This window comes from Gossypium arboreum, chromosome 1, assembly GCF_025698485.1.
Source record: "Gossypium arboreum isolate Shixiya-1 chromosome 1, ASM2569848v2, whole genome shotgun sequence".
Taxonomy (NCBI): Eukaryota; Viridiplantae; Streptophyta; class Magnoliopsida; order Malvales; family Malvaceae; genus Gossypium; species Gossypium arboreum.
The window spans coordinates 94,991,968-95,017,998 of NC_069070.1; the positions used below are offsets into that span (position 1 = coordinate 94,991,968).

Below are 26,031 nucleotides of genomic sequence, written 5' to 3' on the forward strand. Positions count from 1 at the left end.
AAATGATTTTTTCAGGCAAACCATATCGACAAATGATTTCCTTCTTCAAAAACCTACAAACTGCAGTCTTTGCCACATTGGCAAATGAAGCGGCTTCTATCCATTTTGTGAAGTAATCAATGACCACAAAAATGAACCGGTGTCCATTAGAAGCTTTTGGAGAGATTGGCCCTATAACATCCATGCCCCACATAGAAAAAGGCCACGGAGAAGTCAATACATGAAGGGGCGAAGGGGCTACATGAATTTTATCACCATAAATTTGACATTTGTGGCATTTCCGTGCAAAACTAATGCAGTCACTTTCCATCGTCAGCCAGTAATAACTGAGTCTCATAATCTTCCTGGCCATAGTGAAACCATTAGCGTGTGTCCCACAAATTCCTTCATGGACATCTTCAAGTATTTTTCTGGCTTCAGCAGCATCCACGCATCTTAAGAGCACTTGATCTTTTCCTCTTTTGTACAGGATATCCCCATCAAGAACAAACCCTGTTGCCATTCTTCTGATTGTTCTTTTGTCGTTCTCATTTGCTTGCTCGGGATACCTTTGATTCTTAATGTATTCTAAGATATCATGAAACCATGGCCGTCCATCTGGCTCTTCTTCAATGCTGAAACAATGTGCAGGGACTTCATAAATGCTCATTTGAAGAGGCATTATTTCTGTTTCTCTGTTTGCTTTGAACATTGAAGCCAAAGTGGCCAGGGCATCAGCTAACTGGTTTTCTTCTTGTGGGAAGTAATTAAAAGTTATTTCTTTGAATTCTTTAATCAACCCTGCCACGAGATCACTGTATTTGACTAATTTTGAATCCCTCACTTCCTAATCTCCACGGATTTGATAAATCACCAATGCTGAGTCTCCGTATACCTCTAAACTTTGGATGTTTCATTCAATTGCTGCACGAAGTCCCATGATGCAGGCCTCATATTCCGCTATGTTATTGGTGCAGAAAAAGTTCAGCCTAGCAGTGAACGGATAATGGTTCCCTTCTGGTGATACTAAGACTGCTCCAATCCCATGCCTCAATGCATTCGATGCACCATCAAAGCTCATCTTCCATGACTTCTCTTTTGGTGACTAGCATTCTTTTTCCGTGATGCACATCAAGTCTTCATCCGGGAAATCAAATCTCAATAGCTCGTATTCCTCTGTTGTTCGAGCCGTTAAAAAATCTGCTATTGCACTTCCTTTTATCGACTTTTGACTCACATAGATGATGCCGTACTCTGATAGTAAGATCTGCCATCGTACCATTCTTCCTGAGAGTGCAGGTGATTCCATCATGTACTTTATTGGATCTAGCTTTGAAATCAGCCATGTTGTATGATACAGCATATATTGCCTGAGTCTCCGAGCTACCCAAACCAGAGCGTAACAGTATTTTTCTATAGACGAATACTTTGCTTCATATTCAGTAAACTTTTTGCTGAGGTAGTAAATCGCCTTTTCTTTCTTTTCTGACTCGTCATGTTGCCCCAGTACGCAACCCATTGAATTCTCAAACACAGTCAAATACAATATCAATGGTCTTCTCGGCATTGGCGGTACTAGAACTGGAGGACTAGACAAATACTGTTTTATCTTGTCAAAAGCCACTTGACACTCCTCGTTCCATTCTCCGGGATTATGTTTTCGAAGGAGTCGAAAGATTGGGTCGCATTGGTTGGTAAGTTGAGTGATAAATCAGGCGATATAGTTTAATCTCCCTAAAAATCCTCTGACTTCCTTTTGCGTGCGAGGGTGGTAACTGTTGAATGGCTTTTATTTTATCTAGATCAACCTCGATACCTCTTTCGCTGACAATGAAGCCTAGCAACTTTCTCGAGGTAACCCCAAACGTACATTTGGCCGGATTGATCTTTAGCTGGAACTTTCTCAGTCTGTCGAACAACTTCTTCAGGTTCGCTACATGCTCTTCTTCCCTTCGGGACTTAGCAATCATATCGTCGACGTAAACCTCTATTTCTTTATGCATCATGTTATGGAATAATGTTACCATAGCCCTCTGATACGTTGCCCCAGCATTCTTTAATCCGAATGGCATTACCTTGTAGCAGAATGTTCCCCACATTATTATGAAAGTAGTTTTCTCCATATCCTCAAGGGCCATCTTGATCTGATTATACCCCGAGAATCCATCCATGAAAGAAAACAATGAATGTTTTGCTGTGTTATCCACCAACGTGTCAATGTGTGGCAAGGGAACATTATCTTTAGGACTTGCTCGGTTCAGGTCACGATAATCCACGCACATTTGTACTTTGCCGTCTTTCTTTGGTACCTGGACTATGTTAGCCACCCATTCTGGATATTTGGAGGCTTGTAGGAAGCCCGCATCAAATTGTTTCTTGACTTCCTCTTTTATTTTGAACAACATCTCAGGTCTCATCCGTCTTAGCTTTTGTTGAATGGGTTTGCATTCTGGCTTTAATGGGAGCTTATGGACCACTACATCTTCATCCAATCCTGGCATGTCCTGATATGACCATGCGAATACATCTTTGTACTCGAGGAGCAAAGCAATCAAATTATGCTTGGTACCCCCTGAAATGGAGGTGCCAATCTTCACTTCTTGCTTCCTTTCTTCAGCTCCCAAATTTAGTTTCAACCAATTCTTGATGAGGAAAAATCTGTTTATCCTCTTGTTCCACCATTCTTAGCAAGTCAGAAGACGAGACATAGTCTTCAGCATTTTCTTCGACTTCAAATTCTCCTAAACAAACAGCCTTCACAAAATTGATTTCAGGACTCGTAACGGGTTTGTTCATGCTGTTGATATCCGAGCACCTGAAAGTTGAATGGAAAAGGAAACTATAGAGGGGCATCCAAGTATTGGAACCAACAAACGAAATGTTATGGCATGGTATGAGGCAAATGTACAAATAGGCTATGAAATGACAAGATGATTATGAAGTTAGTGATAATGCGAAAGATCGTGACAAAATGCAACTTCATTGATATTCATTTAAATGATAAAGAGCGAATGCAAGCTCTTACAAAATAATTCTATTATATCTAAGGACACAATAGAGGGTTAATGTTTGAGCATTACTCTGAAGACTTATAAACTACAAGAAGCTCCTCGGCAGTCCAATTGTTCAACATGAAACCAGGAGGACAAGGGCGGATCATTGAAACATCTTTAATAGCCTCACTTCCTTTATCAATGACATTTATACTGACATTCTGAAGACCCCTTTCAATTAATAACAGCGTGCTTTGTATATTATCCTATCCGGGGTATATCATCTCTGTAGATGTAAATGTTTTTGACAAAGGAGGGTACTGTAACGCCCCGTACCCGAGACCGTCACCGGAGTCGAACACGAGGTGTTAACAGACTTAATTCATTACTTAAACAGCTCAAACAATTTATTTTTAAAATTTTCAGTCAAGCTAACAATCTGCATCATAGTCTCTTAAAAATTCATATCTCGAGTTACGAAACTCAAAATCCAATTTCGTAAATTTTCCCTAAAACTAGACTCATATATCTATTTAGTAATTTTTTTCTAGAATTTTTGGTTGAGAAAATTAGTACAGTTTATTAGTTAAAGTCACCCCTATTTCAGGGTTCGACTACTCTAACCTCTGTGTATTACGAATCAGATATATCCCTGTACAGAGCTTCAATGACTATAAAGTTTGTCTCTAATAAAACTAGACTCAATAAGGAATCTGTAAATATAAATAATGACTTCTAATTATCTTTGTAAAATTTATGGTGAATTTCCAAAGTCAGAATAGGGGATCCAGAAATCGCTCTAGCCCTATTTCACAAAAATTTAAACATCTCATAAAGTATAGCTCATATACCTGTTTCGCTTCTTCCATATGAAAATAGACTCATCAAGATTCGATTCCATAACTTATTCTTTATTTAATTCCATTTCTACTATTTTTAGTGATTTTTCAAATTCATGTCACTACTGCTGTCTGAATCTATTTTATGGTAAATTTTACCTATTTCATGGTTTCTATGGATTAGCTAGCAATTTGACATACATAACACCAAATATGATCATGATTAGCCATTCCAATGGCTAATCATTACCAAGCATTTCCATACCACTCAATAACCATATCATAAGACCATATATACAAAATGATTATAATGCTATACATGCCATACTCAAAATATACAAGCCATTATGCCAAGATGGTATACAGATAGTGTGAGCGAGCCTCCGACCGTTCCCGATTTCCGAGCTGGCTTGTCAAAACTACAAGGAATGAAAAGGAGGGAGTAAGCATAAATGCTTAATAAGTTCACATGCAAATAGCAAGTAACATAATCATATAAGCAAACATAAAACATCATTTGTATAATCATCACCAAGACATTCATATCACATTTTCATTTATCATCTTACCATATTGTTGTTATATCGAGTTTTCAACCCGAGGGTTAAGTACATACTTGTTCAAAGTATCCGTTTCACAACACTTACCAATACGTCCCTTTCATCTTGAGTATTCCTCCATTTGAGTAGAACTTTACTCGTTGAACACATCGGAATATAATTCGGATACATGGAAAGTTTGCACATAAGTGCCACATATGTAGCCAAGCTACTATGTAACCCGATAAGCGAACTCGGACTCAACTCAACGAGCTCGGACATTTGCATCCATAAGTGAACTCGGACTCAACTCAATGAGTTTGGATGCCTAGTTACATCTCACGAACTCGGACTCAACTCAACGAGTTCGGACATTTGCATCCATAAGTGAACTCGGACTCAACTCAACGAGTTCGGATGCTCAACCATCCTAGTGACATGTCACTTGTATCCTAATCCATTCCTAAGGTTCAACGGGACCTTTTTCCCAATCATGTGTCTCAACCATCTTCTACGGAATGCCGATACCGATACTCGGTAGTATTTCACGTTTTCCAAGTATATCACATAATTTGACATATTATCAAACAATTATCACAAGTATAATATTTCATAATAATTATCATATCATTTAAATAACATAAAAACATTTAAAATAATAACTATGTTACCAACATTTACATATGAACTTACCTCGTATGCGAAAATGGCTACTTTTACCATTTCCTCCACAACTTGGTATTTTCCTTATTTTAGTCCGAATTTCAGTTTTCCTTGCTCTATCATATAAAATATAGTCTAATTAGGACTCACATTATTCAAATTGACCCAAAATCATATTTTGGCAAAATTACAATTTTGCCCCTAAACTTTTGCATATTTACACTTTTGCCCCAAAGCTCGTAAATTAAACTTTAGCCTATTTTCTTATGTTTTATGACATGCTGATCATTTTTCCCTTCTATGGCAACATCAAATTCTCACTCTAACATGTACTTATGACTATTAGGTATTTTTACCGATTAAGCCCTTTTGCTCGTTTTCGCTTAAAACCGAGTAGCACAAGTTGTCTAACATAATTTAAAACCTCATATTCTATCATAACCAAAATACAAAAATTTCACCTATGGGTATTTTTCCAAATATAAACCCTAGGTTAAATTATTGCTAGCATAAGCTTAATCGAGCTACCGAGACTCCAAAAACGTAAAAATCATTAAAAACGAGGCTAAAACGGACTTACAATAGAGCTTGGAAGCTTGAAAAACCCTAGCCATGGTTTCTCCTTGCTATATTCGGCCATGGGGTTGAAGATGAGCAAAATTGGCTTTTAATTTTGTATTTTAATTCATTTTGCCCCTAAATGACCAAAATGCCCTTACTACTAAACTTTCCAAAAATTCCATCCATGTCCAATTTTTGTCCATAGACTTAGAAATTGGTAAAATTTATATTTAAGACCTCCTAATTAATATTGCAAAACAATTTCATACTAGAAACTTCTAGAATGCAAGTTTTGCAAATTATTCGATTTAGTCTCTAATTTCAATTTAAGCACTTTATGCATAAAATTTCTTCACGAAATTTTCACACAATCATGAAATCATATCATAGACCTCAAAATAATCATAAAATAATTATTTCTATCTCGAATTTTGTGGTCACGAAACCACTATTCCGACTAGGCCCAAAATCAGGATATTACAGGTACGTTATGGGCTCCCATTCTATTTCTCGGCCCAAAGTTCTCGCAATCCTTCTCTCTTGATCCTTCTTCCACTGTTTTCTTCTTTGACGTATGTCTGGCTGGAACCCCAAACCGTATCGGGCCTTGTAGTGTATTGGCTTTAGAGCCCTGACTATTCCTTGCAGATATCTCCCTAAACCTTTTCTCGCTCGAGCCCCCTTCCTACAGTCAGTTTGACTCCCATCCTGGTATTTCTTGATAGTTTTGGCGTTGGAATTCTATTTCCCTCAGCAACGAATGTGGCATTGACAAATTTAAGGGATCAGAAGGAACATTCTAAAGCATCTTTACTCACTTCAATGTATGGTGCGTCGGTAGCAATAGATGTTACAATATCTTCTTCTCCTTCGACGGTGACCAAACAGCCATCCATGATGAATTTCACCTTTTGATGGAGGGATGACGGAACTGCTCTAGCAGAATGGATCCAAGGTCTTCCCAAGAGACAATTGTATGATGGTGTAATGTCCATGACTTGAAACTCAACATCATATATATAGGGACCCACTTCTAGAGGGATCTCGATTTTTCCCATTACTTCTCGTCTTGTTCCATCGAATGCCCTTACTGTAGAATGGCAGGGCCTTAGATAGGATAAATCCATCGGAATCTTGGAAAGTGTGGCCAAAGGTATGACATTGAGTGCCGATCCATTATCGATAAGCACGTTCGATATTATATAACCCTTGCAGCGGGTTGTGATATGCAATGCTTTCACTGAACCTCTACCATTGGGCGGTATTTCATCATCACTAAAAGAAATGAAATTATCCGCGTTTAGGTTATTCACCCATCTGTCAAGCTTCTCAACGGATATATTGTTTGCCATGTAAGCTTGATTCAACACCTTTAACAAGGCGTTCCGGTGTGGTTCTGAATTTAACAGTAGGGATAATACCGAAATTTGTGTTGGCTGCTTACTCAATTGTTCCACCACGTTGTACTCACTGTGTTTAATAAATTTTAAGAATTCCTGTGCTTCCTCCTCGTCCATAGGCTTTTTAGCTTCTTGCTCAAGCACAGTTTCATGCTCATCTTCGGTCACACGCATTGGTGCTTTTCCTTTCTGTTTCAAGTCACTGTTCTTCTTCACTGGTTCGACCTCTTTCGAATAACATCTTCCACTACGAGTGAAATGACCTACTTCCCCAACGCTTCCAGTCATGGCTTTGGTTTTTTCATCTTCAAGTGTGACGATATTGACGTCATATTTCCATGGTACTGCTTTATCGTCCTTGTAGGGGAAAGGAGATGATACCTCGATTATCACTTTTGGTTTCACTGGCTCCTTCTTCGCGTTATAATAAATTATTAACGGTCGGTCGGTGCTATACGGGAAACCTGACGATTGATGGTCAGAGGCGTATATTTCTCCTCTATCGGCCACTTCGCCTTTATAAAAAATCCCAATCTCCTTATTGTCCATCATATTTTACAGTAATCTCCTCAACTCTTCGCAGGATTGAATGTCGTACCCCTCAATACCATGGAATTCGCAAAAACTTTGATCTTTTGTATTCCTTCCCTCGAATACTTCGTTAAGATGACAGAGTAACCCCTTTTCAAGTAGCACCTCCCAGATTTTCTGCAGAGGTGTTCTTATTTCAGAAACCCATATTCTACTTTGTCGTTTGTCCTCCTCTCCCACTGCGCTCACATTCCCTTTGGCGTGGTTTGGGAATGGGTTCCCGGATGTACCGCTGGTGCCATCAAATCGCATAATACCTGCGTCGATGAGTCCTTGAACTCTTCTTTTGAAGGCCAGACAATTTTTCGTAGAGTGCCCCTAGTTCCCGGCATGGTATGCACAACTAGCATTTGGATCGTACCATTTTGGGTATGGAGGTTTTAGGGGTGCCATGTAATGAGGAGATATTAATTGCTTCTCTAGGGGTTTTGGGTACAGTTCCCCATACGACACAGGAATAGGGGTGAATTGCTGTTTCTCGGGATTGGGCCTTGTTGGTCTTGGTTTATTTCTGGGTTGGCTTTGAGCGGGTAGAGTGTTTTGTGGGAATGTAGTGATGGGCCTTTGGTTATTCATGGCGTATACAGGGTAGGAAGGAGGTGGTGCTTGGTAGTAAGGGGCTTGAGGAGGATAATAAAAATTCGGAGGAGGATAATTTTGAGGTCGGGATTGACTTGGATATGGATTAGGGGTATAACGGCTTCCCAATCCCACCATATGGGCTTCTAGTTCTTTCTTCTTCATGGGCGCTGCCCTTTTTGAACTTTTTGAACCTTCCATCCTTCCACTTTTGATGGCATTCTCTATAAGCTCGCCGGATATTACAATATCCGTAAAGTCCTTCGTGGCATTTCCGACTAATTTGTCATAAAACGGTGCTTTCAAAGTGTTGATGAAGAGGACGATTATCTCCGTTTTTGTTAGTGGGGGTTCCACTTAGGCCGAGACGTCCCTCCATCTCTGCGCATACTGTCTAAAAGTTTCTGACGGCTTTTTCTCCATCATTTGTAGGGTCATTCGATTAGGCACCATATCCGATACATGCTTGTACTGCTCACAAAAGGCTGACGCCAAGTCCTTCCAAGATCGGATCTTTTCCCTACTAAGCTGGTTGTACCACCGAAGAGCCGATCCTACTAGCCTATCCTGAAAACAATGTATGAGTAGCTTGTCTTCATTCACGTAACCAGTCATTTTCCGGCAAAACATGACAAGATGCGTCTTTGGACATCTCGTGCCATCATATTTTTCGAAATCAGACACCTTGAACTTTGGAGGCAGAACCAGATCGGGCACCAAACTGAGCTCTTTGGTACTTAGTGTAGAGAAGGCTTTAGTACCCTCTATTGCTTTGAGTCTTTCCTCTAAGCTCCTATACTTCTCTTCAGCCTCGTGGTCAACGGTTTTCAACTTGGCTATTTCTGCTGGATCGTCCAAATCTAGAACGAGTGGATCAGCAGGACTAGCCCCCGGGTTTGATACGAATACTCCCTGCCCTATGTGAGCAGGTGGCACCGCCTGTTGCTCCAGGTCTGTGGGTTCCCCTTGGGTGTACTCTCTTGGTGTTGTGTGGGCATGCGGCGGAGTGAATCCTAGAGGATAGAGTGGATCTTGACTGTGATTAACTCTTAATCGAGGTTCCTCGACGTCAGGGCTCTGCATGGGTCCCTTTTCTTTAACTAAAACTGACATCATTTCAATCATCTCGGCCATTTGATCCTTCTGTTCGAGTGATTTTTCTCGAGATCTCACCATTAAATCTCTTGTCTTTTGCTGCTACTTGGCCAACTACTCTTGTAATTCCTTCTGAACTCTTTCCATCCTTTCAATTCTTTCATTAAATTCAGCCTCCATTGCCCTAGCTTGTCGACGCGTTCTATACGAATGACGTGGTTCCAGTCTCGTGGTGTTACAACTGCGAATTGTATGTTTTAACCTCAGCGAGCGATTATGGGATATGCAATGAATGAATGAATGCATAAATTTCAAATGAATGTTAATCATGAAAGAAATGCAAGAAGTTGGTGTTGATTTCAAGAGAGCCCCTATTTTAGGCATTTCATTCATCAAAAGAGTTCATTACAAAATATTTTGCCATTTTCGATTCAGCTATTACACAAACTTCCTAGCTACATCGCTGTATTTCTTTACTCGCGCTAAGAACTCTGATATGTTTGATCTTTGACTTGGAGGGAATTGGCAAATGAGAATTTTAGCTTCTTCCGATAATTGTACCACGTGCATGGCTACCCCACGAACTTTATTGATAAAATAGCTAAGTTGCATTTATTTTTCTAGGAGGCCCTCTTTGTAAGCACGAACGTCTCTATCATACTGACTATCTTTTTCTTCCAAAGCCTTCAAGAGAGTATCTAGCTATTGTTGACGATCTTGCAGCATATCTTCTAACTCTCTTATCCTTTCTTTTAGTTCTTGACATTTAAATCGACTAGTCATTACCTCAGCAGACACAGCTTCATATTCGGCGTTCTTCTTCCTCAATTCTATCATAGCCCGCACAGCCTTTTCTTCCTCTTTCTTCGCTTTTCCTTTCCAAAATTCCATCCCGCCTTTAATGTTGCTTATCTCTTCTTTCCATTCTGCCGACGACTTGCCCAGCCCACTATTTTTTATTGTGCCTCTTAACTTTTTATTTTCCAGATGGAGATCTCTTAAGTCATTTCTTACGACTTCAGCCTCTTTTTGCACTTTCTCGTTTCTGGATCTTTCAATCTGAACGTCGATCTTCAATTGGTAGTTTTCCTCTTGAAGAGCACTAAGGTCCCAAGACATATTGGCCTTTTCTCATTCAAATTCTTGTCTTGCCATTTCTAGCTCAGACGGCATTTCTTCCGAGAAAGGATTCTGGATGGTGTAGTTCATTGATGAGATTTGCTGACTATTCACCCGTTGTTTCCTCCAGATGTCGTAAGCTAGGGTGAGGGTATCAGTATATAGAGCCAATTCCATCAGATGAATTTTCTGCCAAGACTTTACAGTGTCTCGGACCCTCTTCATATACCTTTCTCCCGCAAAAGCGAACTCGGACTGTACTAATCCTCTAGTGGCGGGTATGAATTGTCGCGAAGAAAATTGTCTTTGGACTAATAGTGGGGCATATCCAACTCCTCCCCATAACCCAAGTAGTGGTACCCAATCTTGATTTCCAACCTTGTATAATAGAACCGAATGACAGATCCACGGTGCTCTCCACGTTACATCTTCAGCTCGAAGGTTCTAAAAAACTGAAACCCAATGTTCTTCAGTGACATCCTTTGGCCATTCTCTCTCAATATAGGCTTCAAACGGGGTGAAAGTTTTTGAAAACATATGGTATAGCGTACGCTCTACTTTCCAAAAATGGCTCAAAATCTAGACATTTAGTAACTGTGCGCATCTGATAAAACGTCATTTCCCCGTTTTCCTACAACTGTTTAAGGATCTGAAGGTCTCGGCTAAGATAGTCGGGACAGGGTTGATTCCCTGTTTTAATTTTTCGAAAAAATCCACCACCACAACTTCTATGTGTCCAAGGACTTTCGGGAAGATGATCAAACCGTAAATGGCCAAAGCAAATAGATTCACTCTTTTCAACATGTCGGGATGGTTCAGAACCAATTCTCGTAGGGAAGACCATGGAATACAAATGGTTTCATTCTTCTTCTTTATCTGTTTTTCGGCCCATGCGTCAGTTATGTCTGTTAATCTCACTAACTTTTTCTTGAAGGTCATCGGCTTAGGCTCTTTCACGTATACTTTATAGAATTGCGCATTTTCAACACGAAGCAAAGCAACGTACTCCTTAATAGTCAAAGTCATATCTTCTAGATTGAAGGTAAAACATTGGTAAGCCAGATCCCAAAATCTGACCACGGCTTGGATCAATCGTTCGTCTACGTTGACAACAATCAAATTGGCTACGTCTCCATATCTCTCGATGAAGATACCCCTAGTGTCCGAGTCCCACTGATTCCAAACCCGGACCAAATCTTCAAGGTTATTCTAGTGAACATTCACAGTTACGTGCTCGGGCAGATTAGTAATACATCCCTCTACTAGACTATCCCCTTTTTCTTTCTGAGTTTTTAGAGACCAGTCCCGAACCACGGTATTCTTCTCGGTTGTTTGTATAATTAACTCTTCCATTAGAAACCCGTTTTTTGGCAACCAAATCTCTAGTCAACACCTTCCTAATATGATGCCTATAATGCATAATGCAAAATAAGAACACAGACAAATATCTTGGTTAGTACAACAAATATGAATTACGAAAAATTAAAATAGAAAGTGTAAATGTCAAAGGAATAAAAGGGAAGAGGCATTTCTCCCATGTACTTATTTTGGTAACTATTAACGGATGGAGGTTCGGCATGGCTCTAATTAGGTGGCTCGTACGGTTCACTATATGCGGTTTCGGTTCTATTCAGGTACTTGAATTGTCCGTACTGTCATCTACTAAGATTAGTACGAAGCCTTGGTCGTAGCCCATCACAGGCTCACGAGTTCAATTCGAGGGATTACATTTACTTATACCTATGCGGAGGGACAAGTTAACTCATGAAAGCATAAGTCATATGTAACCCGAAAGTATTCACTAGCCTATGCGGAGGGACGAGTTAACTCACGAAGGCATAGCGTTTACTTTCACTTAAACGGACGGAGCCTGGGTAGAGAGCTCATGTTATGCAAAATGCAAGTGCACGATGTGTGGGGAGAAACTCGCAAACCTTTACGTTTATTTAAAAACTAAACCAAAACTAAAACCATAAGAATTTAAAGCTTTAAAACAACCAGACAAAACAAGTTAGAAGAATATATACAACACGATGCAAATGCATGATTTTTCAAAAACACAATTTTAGGATCACGACTAAATATTAATTTGAACAAGGAATTTTGAAAATTTTGACAACACGCGTTTAATTCCAGACACGACTCTCAAAAACTATTCCCCAACGGAGTCGCCAACTGTAGCAACGTGAAATTTTTTGTTTGGGGTCGCTAATTGTGGCGATTTATTAAGAAACTTAGAAATTGAAATTTGATTTTAAAATAAACCGGGAGTCGCCACCGATCTGTTTTAGGGTGTGATCGGACACCCATTAGATTCCTTTATTTTTAAAACAAAATGAAGGCTAAGTTTAGGTCCACGTCGAATTCCAGAGACAAATTAGGGTTCGGGAGTCGGTTACGCGCGAGGAAGGTATTAGCACCCTCGCGACGCCTAAAATTGGTATCTTTTAAACATGTGTTGTCTTGATTTTCAAAAATACGAGTTCAATTTAAATTCTAATCGTGATCCGATTGAAAAGGCGAGAAATTTTAATTTTTTGTCGGTTTTTTGAGAAGGATATACCGTTTTAACACGAGCCGACAAATTCCATCCAACATAGCGATGAAATTTATGACTTAATGTTAAATCGATATGTTGCCTCGATTATTAATTAAAACATAAAAATATTTATGAAGTAAGAATTGAAAATAAATCAAGGATGCAAACAATAACATTATTAATGAAAAATGTTAACATGGGATACTAGAACATTCAAAAACAATAATAATGATATTTACAAAAGAAACAATAATAAAGACAAATCATGAACAAATACAAAATACACTTAGTAATAATAACATAAGATAATATATACATAAGGTAACATGAAAATATATACAACTAATGATATGAGAGATACATACATAATATAAAGTTAAAAATAATGTGCATAAGATAGTTAAAATAATATATATACATGTATTTATAAGATAAAATGTAACATGTAATATAGCTTGAAAAATATATATATGACGTATATGAAGATATAATATTAAAAGATACGTTATACGTAATGCAAATACACCATGAAAACATATATATATTATAGTACTAAAATATTTACATATTATATACACATTGGGAATAATAATAGAAACCTATTACGATACTACATAGATATATACCTATATACATATACTAGAGATATATATACATGCACACATAAAACATATGCTAAAATTAACAACAATAGTAATAAAGATAAAATATATACATACTAGATACATGTATACATAATATAAATGAGCACATGCAATATATATTAGGGATACTATAAACATAGAAAATATATTTATATACTAATAATAATAATAAAAGATGTATGTACACCAAATAATAATAATATATAAGTGACAATAATGAAAATAATAAGTATAAAAATGAATAATATGATATACGGAAATAATACAAATAAAAAGTGTATATATATATATGTATAATAAAACATGTGTACTAATTATGCAATAATATATATATATATAGTATGGTATTAAAAATATACATATACATGTAAAAGTATTTAAGAATATATATACATAAGATAATATGAAAATATGTACATGGAATAGTATATAAGAAATAACTAATAATATTGAAAGTATATAGATATATATAATATATGACAATGAACATATACCATACATATTAGAAATGCTAATAACATAAAAATATTAACAACACTACATAAATGTGTTTATGGGACAAGATAAAATATATACATGGAAATATATAAGTAATATATAACTAGTAATATCAAAATATATACATGATAATATATATAAAAATATATGTATATAATGTAATATGAAAATATATATGTAGTATAATATTAAAATATAATAATACAACATTAAAAATATATGATATATATAAAATACAATATTAAAAGTATATATAATATATAAAATATATATAATATAATACCTAAGTATACTAAGTTCATATACATATATAAAAGATACTATACTATATGTGTAATAAATAAATAAAATGACTATATAGATTATAACTTATAATAATATATAATAAAAATAATAACAAAATAGTTTGAAAATAAACAATAAACTAACAAAAGGACTAAATCGAGCACAAAATAAAACTTTGGGGAGAAAATTGAAATAAAATAAGCCATGGGGCTGAACTGCAACGCGCATGTGACTCAGAGGGACCAAGAGCGCAATATTCCCATTTATACAAAACGCAGCGTAGCACGGGGGGACTAAATTGAAAAACAGGAAAAATTCTGAGGCCAAATTAAAATATAAAAACTTGATTGTAAAACGTTTAAAAAGAGGAAGGGCCGATTGCGCAAATAGCCCTTCCGTTTAGAAAACACGCGGATCCTGTCAGAGCGGGTCGGGTCGACCCGACCCGGGGCCCAAAACGAGGTCGTTTTATTATTAACCCGGGGGGTCCCCTATATAAGTAAAAAAATTTTAAAAAAAAATCATTTTGAGCCGGGGAAAGGAAAAAAAAAAAGAAAAAGAGGGAGAGGGAAGGAGAATCCGGTGGGGGGAGGGGGCACCGGTCCGTTACCGGAGTCTCGCCGGCGTAGATAAGCTTAAAAAATTAATTAAAATTTTTTTATATTTTTTTATTATGTTTTTATATGTTTTAATATATATAGGTGAGTAGATAAGCTTAAAAAACGAAAATAAAATAGAAAAAAAAAAAGAAATCACCTTCGTTCTCTGATTTCGATTTTGTTCTCTATTTTTCTGATTCTTTTGTGTTTGATTTGGTGATTATTCTCTTCAATATTGATGGAATCATTATCTTTTTTGCTTTAAAATCGAATGCTTCTCTTTGTATATTTTTTAGAAAATGCCGAACCCCTTACAAAGAGTTTCCATTTGGTTTTTATAACCATTTACAAGTGTTAGTTGATGATTATTTCTTCTCTCTGCAGGTGCAAGTTGGTAGTGGTTGGAAGCGAGAGGGGACGCGTCGGTGGCGTCTTTGCAGGCGTGGCGGTGGAGGAGTGGGTGGTGACAGGAGTCGAGGGTTGGTCAAAGGCGAGGCGGCTAGGGTAGATTAGGGTTTCAATTTCTGAAACCCTAGGTTAGGATTTGGGTCAAGGATTTGGGCTAGGGTCAGTTGGGTTGTTGTGTTGGGCCAACCGGGTAGTGGGTTTAATGGGTCTTGTATTGGGTTGAGGGTTAAGTATTTAGGAATGGGTTGGGGGTAATTTGGGTTAGCTGATTAGGTGTTATTTGGGCTGATTGAGTCTGGTAATTTAGGTTAGTGGGTTAATGTTGGGTAGGGGTTAGTATTTAGGAATGGGTTGGGGGTAATTTGGGTTTAGTTTGGGCTTCTGTTTGTAAGTGAGCCAAATTAGCCTGTAACAGCCGGCACAGCAGAGCTACGGTGGGGGGTGACCGGATCCCTTGGCCAGTTTTGGGTTTTCCCCAGAGAGAAAAACTCCTCCCTCCCCTCTTTTTTTTTTTTTTAAAAACTCGGAAGAAATGAAATTTTCTAAAAAAAATTTGACTTTTATAACCCCCTAGTACGGCGTCGTTTTGGGGCAAACATTCAACACCCAAAACGGCGTCGTTTAGCAACCCAAACTCGAGACCCGACCTTAACCCGCCTAGGATCCGCGTGTTTTTGGACTGAGGGTCTATTTGCGCCCTTAGTCCCTCCGCTTTTGAGGCAAATTTCAATGTGGTCCCATTCCCCTTTCTTTTCTTTTTAATTTCACCCCTGAAATTTCATTATTGTTTCATTTTGGTCCCGTGTAAAGCGCAACATTTTGGAGGGAAGGGAAAATTTCCTTTTTAGTCCCCCATGTCATTCGCGCACTTTAAATGGGTCCCTCCTCTTACTTTTATTTTTGATTTGGCCCCAGAACTATGTTTTTGTTTCGATTTTAGTCCTTTTTTGTTCATTTTCATGCCTTTATCATTAAATTAATTATTTTTAATATTAATATAATTATTATATCATATTTAATATTATTTATTATTATTATTAGGTTTATTACCGTAGGTATTGTTATTGTTTTCTAATATTATTATTATACTTATTATTTGCTACTTTTTAATATTATTAATATATTCTATTTACTTTTTGTACTGCATTATAATTATTATTATCATATTATATTTAGTATTACTTTAATATTATATTAACTATTATATTTTATTATTACTATTACATTATTAGTACATTATTTTATTATTATTTTTATTGTAAATATTATTATTCTAATATTATATTATAATATTTTTCATTATTTGTATCATTATTTTCATTATTTATTCTTATATATGTCATTTATTTATGTATTTATTTATTTTATTTTTTTGTTATCTTTGATCCGTAATTAGTTTGTGTTCTTGCTAATTTCTTTATGCTTGTCTCTTATATAATTTTCTATTAATGCATTTATTTTATTTGTATATATCATCATCGTAGCCTGTTTTTACATTTTATTACAAATTCATGTTATATTAACCTTTATTCGACACAAAAATGATTCTTTTGCAAAGGCAATATTCGGTATTTAGGAATCCGAGAAACAGTGCCCTAACGTATTGAGTTTCGTTTTTTCTCGTTTAACATAAATAACCGAATATCCCTTTTTTTTAAAAAAAACAAATACAAAAATTTTAGATAAAAAAAAACTTATTCTCAAGAATTCGAAATGTCGTGTCCTAATGTATTGGATGTGACTCTTTTTCATCCCGAGATAAGGTTTTCTAAAACAAGGCAATGTTTGATGCTCGAAAATTCGGGGAATCGTGTCCTATCGTGTTGGGTTTTGATTTCTCGTTTGTCTAAGATAATCAGATATTCCTTTAGAATTTCATTCGTATTCTCTAAATTCTAAAACAAGGCAATGTCCAATGTTTGGAAATTTGAGGAATCGTGCCCTACCGTGCTGGGTTTCGGTTTCTCGTTGAACTAAATAGTTGGACATCCTTTTGTAATTTTCAACATATAGATTTTTGAAAGTAAAAAATTTATCGTGTTCTCAAGGGAATAAAATATCGTGTCCTATCGTGTTAGATATGATGCTGTATTCCTTTGAAACAAGAGAATTTTGACGACCAACTTGAATTATTCAAATTTTTTAAGGAACCATATTTCAAAAATAACTTCAAATCTCAGACATAATGAAAGTACTTAATCAATTTGGTACCAATTTTGGGCGTGGTGAGGGTGCTAATCCTTCCTCATATGCAACCGGCTCCCGAACCCGTTTTCTCAAATTTACGTAGGCCAAAATTGATTTAAATGAAATAAAATGTTTTATCAGTTGAGCCAATCACGCTTAAACAAAAAGATTGGTGGCGACTCCATATTTTGTTTTCAAAAAGTCGATCCCCGTTTTCAGAAAAAAAATGGTTTTGACATTTTGTATACACATTGATGTTTTTGAAGTTGGTGATTGTTTTATGTAGGTAAAAAGTTTTTTTGGACTAAAGTGTCATATGTTAAGTGGAAATTATTATAGGTTAATGTCAAAATTATTATAGTAAAAATATGACATCATATCTCTATCATAATTTTTTCGATTAATTTAAATTAATTGAGGAATTAATATTAAAATTGTATATTATCACTAATAAAAATAAAATAATTAAGTGAAAATATCAAATAATTATTTTATCTTTAATTAATTAAATTAATAAAGATAAATAAAAAATTTAAATTCTTGTAAAACTATCAAATAAAGTAGTTAAATTCTACAATAACTTCCTTTTATTCATGTAATTAGCACTGTAAAAATCTCTTTAGAATTCTCTGAAGAAGCCCAAGAACTTAGAAATTATGAAGAACACCATACATGTTTTGAAGAAAAGCCGCCTTACGGTGTAGTTCAACTGCAGAGAAGAAGACAAAAATTATTTTTGAAGAAAGCCGCCTTTGATTTGTTTCAACTGAAGAAAAGATGTCCAAATCCGTTTCAAGAGTAAGTTAAGTCGACACTTGAAACAATCCACATCCATCCAAGATTAAGTTAGATGACCCTTGAATTGAAGCCAAACCAGAGAAAAGAACAAAATAATATTTTCCTTTGTATTCGAGAAATTTCCAAAGATTGCAACTTTCTTACAAAGTCATTAATAAATTTGACTTCGAATTTTCAAGTCAACTTTTGACTCGAACTTTGTGTATACAAATTTATGGCATGCTTATTGAGACAATATTTGCCTTTCATCTCTTCTCTCAAAGTCAAAATCTAAAGTTACGATGGCCTTAAAAAAGATCATCATTGACAAGCTTGCTCAAGTTAATCTTGTAGCCTGTTCAAATTTCTTCAATGCTCAATAAAAATCCACTCTATGATTCATTTTCACCAACTCATGAGTCAAAAAAAGTCTCTCATCATGGATCAGATGTAGCTTGCCACTTATCTTTCAAGGGAAAAGATGTTCAAATCAAGTGACCATGCCATTGTTGAATCTGATGCACTGAGTGTAGTATATTGTTTGTAAACTTGTAATTTTTTTTAATATATTGGTTAATAAAACAAATTAATCAATTACAATTAATATACATTGTATTATTTACTCAAACACTTAGTGTGCTATTTTCCTTTGGCTTTTTTGTTTTTCGTTGCTCTTTCATTTTGAGTGTGCTTCTGCTATATTTTCGGTGCCTTAAAGAATTTCTACAAGAATTCTCACTTTGCGAGAGTTAGGCTAACTTAAGAAAATTCGGAGCAAAGAAATCGCTTAAGACTACACGATTTGCTAGACTAAAATTCTAGCCCCGTGACAATGGATTCAAGAAACTCTTTTCTTTTTTCCTTTTTCTTTATTTATTTTTCAATTCAATTTTATTATATTTTTAATGGTTTGCTAATATATTTGAGTGATGAGAAAGTGTTCATGATATTTTATCAATTGCCAACACAATTTTTTTAGGAATTGAACGATTCTGTAGTGTTTTTATTTGTGTGTAGGTTGTATTTGCTTGTGTGTGATGATGTGAGTGTATTAAGTTTATAGGTAAAATAATTTATCTAAAATTATCTTAGTGTCAAAACAATGAAAAAAAATGAAATTAGAAGTTTTAAGGATAAGATGATATATTCACAAATAACACTTATCCAAACACAAGGAAAGAAAAGTAATAAATATCACAAATTTGAAACAGCTAAACACCTTTGATATGGTAACATCTATCTTTTTAATACATACAATATTATTTAACATATCACATCCGCTATACCAAATGCTAAACTCACCTACCGATATCGTTTTTCAAGTATATCAATCTGCTAACAATTGCTGCTTGCGATGGTAGATTGGCCTTTGAAAGGTCCAATTTAATTCCCAATTGCGACAACATTGCTTTCACTCCTGATGGGAGATTGAAGTTTTTCAAATTGTTGTTTTTTTCGTGTAGTCGTATTATGTTTAAACATACATTAAGAGTGTGCAGTCAAGCAGCTGTTTGGGTTGATCCAATGACTAGTCAGTGTTGAAATAAATATTTTTCCATCATTCTGTTGGATTTTATATCAAATGTTGCAAAGCAGACTTGAATTATAAAATACATAGAGATGGATTAATTGTATTTTTTTTTTTCAGATAATAAATTCACTATACAACTTCACAGTACAACGCAAGAGTTTTATTTTTGAGAAACCAAAATTCAATTTTATCCATTATAAAGGATTGAAAAAGGGAAAATTTCCATTTTAATTCACTATTATACATTTCTATGCACTCAATTCAACCACACAGTTATACAATAGTATGCAATACACAAGTATCTAGTCATTCTCCTAGAAAAAACATAACAAATATACACTCAATATATTCCTCAATCAAAATTGATTTGTGAAAGACTTGATAAAATATCCTCCAAATAAAAACATGTATTTTGACTTTAACCGCATCCCTCATCTTCAAGTCAAACCAACTACAAAATCTCTGTGAATATCTTCCAAAAAGTTACTACATTAAAACCTAATCAAATAAGGCACTTTGTTTTTTTTAATGAAATTATGATTGAAAATTGAAATACAAATCTCCGTTGAATCATTTATCCAATATTTTAAAAAGATAATAATTGATAAAGTTTCTAACACATCCCATAATAATAATAAAATATTATAGAGGTAAAAATATTATGGTGACTCTTGTATTAGGAGTCAGAATATATTTTGCCTCCTCTATTAAAAATCTGAATAAATTAGTCTCTGTACGTAAGTCAAAGAGTAAACTAGTTATTCTATTAAAAATTTCATCATTTCTACTGTTAAAAATTGATTTATGTATATCAACGTGACGTAAATGTGACACTCCAAATATCACAATTTAATTATTCCATCAAGCATGTCAGATTTTAACAATACAAGTAAATAAAATTTTTAATAGAATCTTCTTTTGATCTAATGTGTATAGACTAATTTATTATTTTTTAATAGAAAAATTAAAATACTCTTAAGAGAAACCTCTATGTTACTTACATTAAAATATTCAAAATATCTTTTGGAAATGTGAGAAAATAAATACAAAATCTTCATTCACTATCGTCAATGCACGACTCTTAAGATATCCAAATAATCACCAACAAACATAAAATGCTTGGCTGTACTTCATATATATTTATAAATTGAATTTGGCTGGCAGTGGTGTTCAATACAAATATTTAATTTCTGAAGATTCCCACAGTTCTTGCACAATCTTTATTTTATTTCATTTGGACATAAAAGACAAAAGAAAATATGTATAATTTATTTCATTTTCACGTGAAAAAATATGTAACTTATATTTTTTTCTTCACATGGATGACAAAATATATAGAGGGAGAGCTCTCCATTTTAGCCCTATGTTTGAGAGATGAGAGATATGGGTTTCAATAAGAAGAAAGAAGCAGTGGTGATGGGATTATGGGGGGCTTTGAAGTATGATTTTCCTCTCTTTATTGCTCTCAAGCTGTTCAAGATGGTAAGTCTGTTATTCATTAATCCCCATCTTTAATCTTTTTTTTTTATGCTTTTTTCAAATGCAATTTATTTGAGCTTTACACTTTTATTTTTGTGTATAGAAAAAGAAATGAAATGAAATGAAACAAAATAATATAAAATAATTTTTAAGGAATTACTTAATACTACTTCTAAACGATTGAGTTTTAATTCGATTAGTATAGATATTGTTGTCAATGCATGAGGACGTGAGTTTAAGTGCGTTGAAACGCATTATCCTCCTATTTATTAGTAGTTCTAAGTATTGTGTCAAATCTTATTATAATATTATTTTATTTAAAAAAATGAAAAGACGAAGTACTTTTATAGAAATATTCGTTCCTTTGTAAAAGTAAATATATATTAGTAATTTTCAAATCAAGTTGGTGTGTGGTTGATTTGTAGCACAAATTGTTACTAAAACATGAAAAGACAAAAATACCCTTATATTAATCTTTGTTACTTTGTAAAAAAGAAGGGTATTTTAGTAATTTTTGAATCGAGTTGGTATCTAATTGACTCATGACACCAACTCAATTAGAAATTTAATATAATAATAAATTTTAACCTTATAAAAACCCTAGAGAAGATAGTTTGAAACTTGACATGAATTCAAGTATATTGACAATTATAAATGTGATAAGTTGGGCTTCTTCATAGGACTTCAAGTAAGAATATGGAAAACGATGTGGGCAATCACTATGCCAACCAAACTAGCAGCTTTTGCATGGAGATTATGCCAATTCATTCTACACCACCTTTTCTCAAATGGCCCCCATTGGTTGGAGTTTGTATCACCAAGGATAAGCAACGAAGATTATGAACGGCTACTTACCATCCTATGGGCGTTATGGTCTGCTAAGAATGGCAACTTGATACCGGAAAAGGATCGAAACGAGAAAGAAGATCCGGATTTAGACCAAGCAATGATGTCAAAACCGACCGTGTTCTCGACAAAGAATCGGTGGATTCCACCACCAATGGGTTTACATAAAGTGAACTTTGATGGGGCATTTGATGGTGATGGAAAGAAAGGAGGTATAGGCGTTATAATTAGAGACAATGAAGGTTTCGTTTGGGGAGGTGCGGCCATTAAAATAGATGATGTAATGGAAGGAAACATTAATGAAGCTTGGGCGGCGGTGAAGGCTTTGAAGGTGGCGCAGGAAATGGGGTACCGCCGGATTATTTTAGAAAGCGATTGTTTTTGGGTTTTGAACATTTTGTTAATGGAGGATGTTGAAGATGGGTCATACGTAAGATGTATAGTTGAAGAGGGTAAAAGGGTGATGGGGGAACTTGAAGAATGTTATTTTCATCATATTGAAAGAGAAGGGAACCAAGTGGCTAATTTAATTGCTAGACATAGTGTTATTATGAGTGAAGACGATTTTTTTTGGAAGCATGACTATCCTAATTTTATTCATCAATCTATCATGTGTGATGCTATTAATTTATAATTATGGACCCCCCAATTAACACTTGTTTTTCTCCCTAAATTTGAATTTACAAAGCTTCTTCAGTGATGTGGCTGTAAATTAGAATAGGCCACCCTAAGCTCAAAAGTTACTTTCTAATCTATATTTATACACTATACATAATAAAAAAAAATCCAAACCATTATGCCTAAATTTGATATTTAATCATTATATAATTTGTTATGCTATTAATTAATTTAAATAGTTAATACCGTTAGTATTTTTTATTACAATGTTATTTGAGTATATATAATTTGAATGTTCTAAAGGTCTTATATTATAAGGCAATGGTCAAATTTTAGTTTTGGTCCATATATTGTGTTGAAACTTGATATTTAATTAATTTTTGAGATAATTTAGTTCATTTACTTTTGTAATTTCATTAGTTAGTCTAAAGAATTAATATTATAAATTATTTCAATCAAAATGTTTACGTCAATTTTCCTTAAGAACTATGCTCCAAAAAAAAAATTTTATCATGATGAGCTCAAATAAGTATTTTAAGAAAAAAGTCCTCATAAGAATTTTCAATATTATTTTTATTGTTACATGACTGAATATATATTTTTACTTTCAAAATGCCACAATAATAGATTTAATAGAAGGATTTCAATGGTAATAACAATTAGACCTAAATTTTCAAATCCGAAAAGTAGAAGGATAATTTCCTGAAAAATAAAAGTAGGCAGTCTAAATTCCAAACAAACAAATTGTATAGGAACATTTTAACCTTCATCTTTTTTCTTATTTTCCATTTTTCTTTACATTATAGAAAAATGGCAAAATTTTTGTTTTGGTCCCTTTGTTATGTTTAAATTTGAAATTTAATCCTTATACTTTAATTTCTAACATAAATTGGTCTCTATTATTATAATGTTTATAATTAGTCCAAATAGTTAATATTGTTAACTTTTCGATCAAGATGTTTCGTGATTATATATAATTTGAAAGTAAATATTTGATTCGAAAAGAAGAGGACTAAATTCAAAATGTATGATATAGATTTTAGAGTATATTTTAATTTTTAAACTTTCATTCAATAATTTGACATAAACATATAATCAACCCAACACAAATTGTAGGTGAACTATACTAGTTTTATATATAAAAGAAAGGTCCTTAGGGCCTTCAATAACACATGTGTGCTTGCATTGTTTTTCTATGATAAGATAATGGTAAAATATATATCAATTTTGATCCCTCAACTATTAACATTCGAGATTTAGGGCATTCCTTTTGTTTACAAATGTATGATTCTCTTTTTTCTTTACATCATAGTAAAATGTCAAATTTCATTTTTAGTTCCTCTACTGTGCCTATATTTGAGATCTAATCTCTATACTTTAATTTTTAACATAATTTGGTCGATATATTTTTATAATGTTATTAATTAGTGTCGAAACCATTTTTTTCATTTTTTTTTCGATTTAAAAATGATGGATCGACTTTTTGGAAAGCGAAAATGGAGTCGCCACCAATCTTTTCTTGTTTAGGTGTGATCGGATCACCTAGAAATTTGGGTTGTTTTAATAAAACATTTTGGTTTACTAAAACAATGATTTTGGTCTCTGAAAATATGAGAAAATAGGCTCGAGTCGATTACGTATGAGGAAGGATTAGCACCCTTATTACGCCCAAAATTGGTACCAAATCGATTAAATACTGTCCTTTTGTCTAAAATTAAAAATGTTTTTGAAATGTGGCTCTTGTTAATAACATTTGAATAACCCGAGTCCTTTGCCAAAAATCTTCTTGTTTTGACGTTCGAAAATTTATAATTCGAAAATAACAAAAGGATGCCCAACTATTTGGTCCAACGAAAAATCGATACCCATTTCGATGAGGGCACGATTCCTCGAATTTCCAAATATTGACCATTGCCTCACCTTAGAAGATATGAGTGAAATTCCGAAGAGACATTCGATTATTTTGAACAAACGGGAGATTGCAACCCAACACGATAGGGCATTATTCTCCGAATTGCCAAACATCGAACATTTTTTTCATTTTAAAGAGTTTTTAGAAAACGTGAGTGAAATTCTAAAGGGATCTTCGATTGTTCTAAACAAATGAAAAAGCGCAACCCAGCACGATAGGACACAACATTTCAAATCCTCGATACAAGATCATTTTATAATTTCCAAAACTCATGCTTTTGAAATTTCAAAAGGATATTTAGTTATTTAGGTTAAACAAGAAAAATTGAAACCTAGTAAGTTAGGGTACTATTTTCTTGAATTTCCTAAATTCGAAATATTGCCTTATTTTTAATTTGAAAAAAACATGGACGAAATCTCGAGAGAATATTTATTTGGTCAAACAGAAAATCGAAACCCAACACGTTAGGGCACAATTTCTCGAATTACCAAACACGAAATATTACCTCGCTTTGAAATTTTATTTTTTTATTTTTTTTAAAAGGGAGTGATTATGGAAACAAACTTGCAACGTATTTATCCGATTCATTTGAAGCAAAGAAAATAAAATGAATAATTTCAGGCAAATAGATTGATTTCAAGCAAATAGGTTGGCAATCTCAATCATAATATAATACATGGGGATGCAAAACAAAGTAACAAATATGGAAAACATATATCAATAATATATTATACAATTTTTTGAAAAGTACAAACACGAAAATTGAAACATGCCCAATGATAATAATCTTACCACATACACTATTTAACGTTTCTAACTAATGGTTAAATAAAAATCTATTTTAAGAAAAATATTTTAAAAGGTAATAAAAATGTTAAAACAAATAAACTTGGAATGAACAATTTAAAAGTAGCTAAATTATATATATATATATATATATACACACATAAACAGATAATACATGCAAAAAATTTGCAATAGATCATAAAATAAATAAAAATAAAATAAATAATACATAAAGTATATAAAGTTTAACATATAAATGAGCTTCAAAATAAGTATTATAAGAGGAAATTTAAAGTTAGTGTTATGCAAAATAATTTAAAACCAAGATTCAAAAATGTATATAATATATATTATGAGCATAGCAATAGTAATGTGTACCTATATAAAATTTTAAAACGAATAATCTACATATTAACAAGTTGTAACATAGATGAATTATATAAATGCAACCATGTAAGAATATACAAAAGAATATAAGAATGACATACTATATAATATTAATCAATAATTATACAAAATAATTTGAAACAAGATTTACTTACCAACAATTATCAAGATACATAA

At 34.0% G+C, this 26,031-nt stretch overlaps 1 protein-coding gene and 1 pseudogene across 2 annotated transcripts; one reads left to right on the forward strand and one right to left on the reverse strand.

Annotated features, from left to right (window-relative positions):
- Positions 1-694: 694 nt before the first annotated feature.
- Positions 695-9,278, reverse strand: LOC128280570 (uncharacterized; annotated as a pseudogene).
- Positions 9,279-21,164: 11,886 nt separating this feature from the next.
- Positions 21,165-22,824, forward strand: LOC108482459 (uncharacterized). Of its 2 annotated transcripts, none has more exons than XM_017785591.2 (2): positions 21,165-21,308; positions 21,970-22,824. In XM_017785591.2, exons 1-2 carry the CDS (start codon positions 21,201-21,203, stop codon positions 22,783-22,785), a joined length of 924 nt encoding a protein of 307 aa, XP_017641080.2. In that variant the 5' UTR covers positions 21,165-21,200; the 3' UTR covers positions 22,786-22,824. The 2 variants fall into 2 exon arrangements, with proteins under 2 accessions (XP_017641080.2, XP_017641081.1); XM_017785592.2 differs by having other exon boundaries at positions 21,986-22,824.
- The last annotated feature ends 3,207 nt before the right edge of the window (positions 22,825-26,031 follow it).

Bases quoted from the DNA above. Each gene is read 5' to 3' on its own strand.
- LOC108482459 (XM_017785591.2), top strand. From the start codon at position 21,201: ATGAGAGATATGGGTTTCAATAAGAAGAAAGAAGCAGTGGTGATGGGA. The intron at 21,309-21,969 runs GTAAGTCTGTTA...AAATGTGATAAG, and splicing joins CTCTCAAGCTGTTCAAGATG to TTGGGCTTCTTCATAGGACT.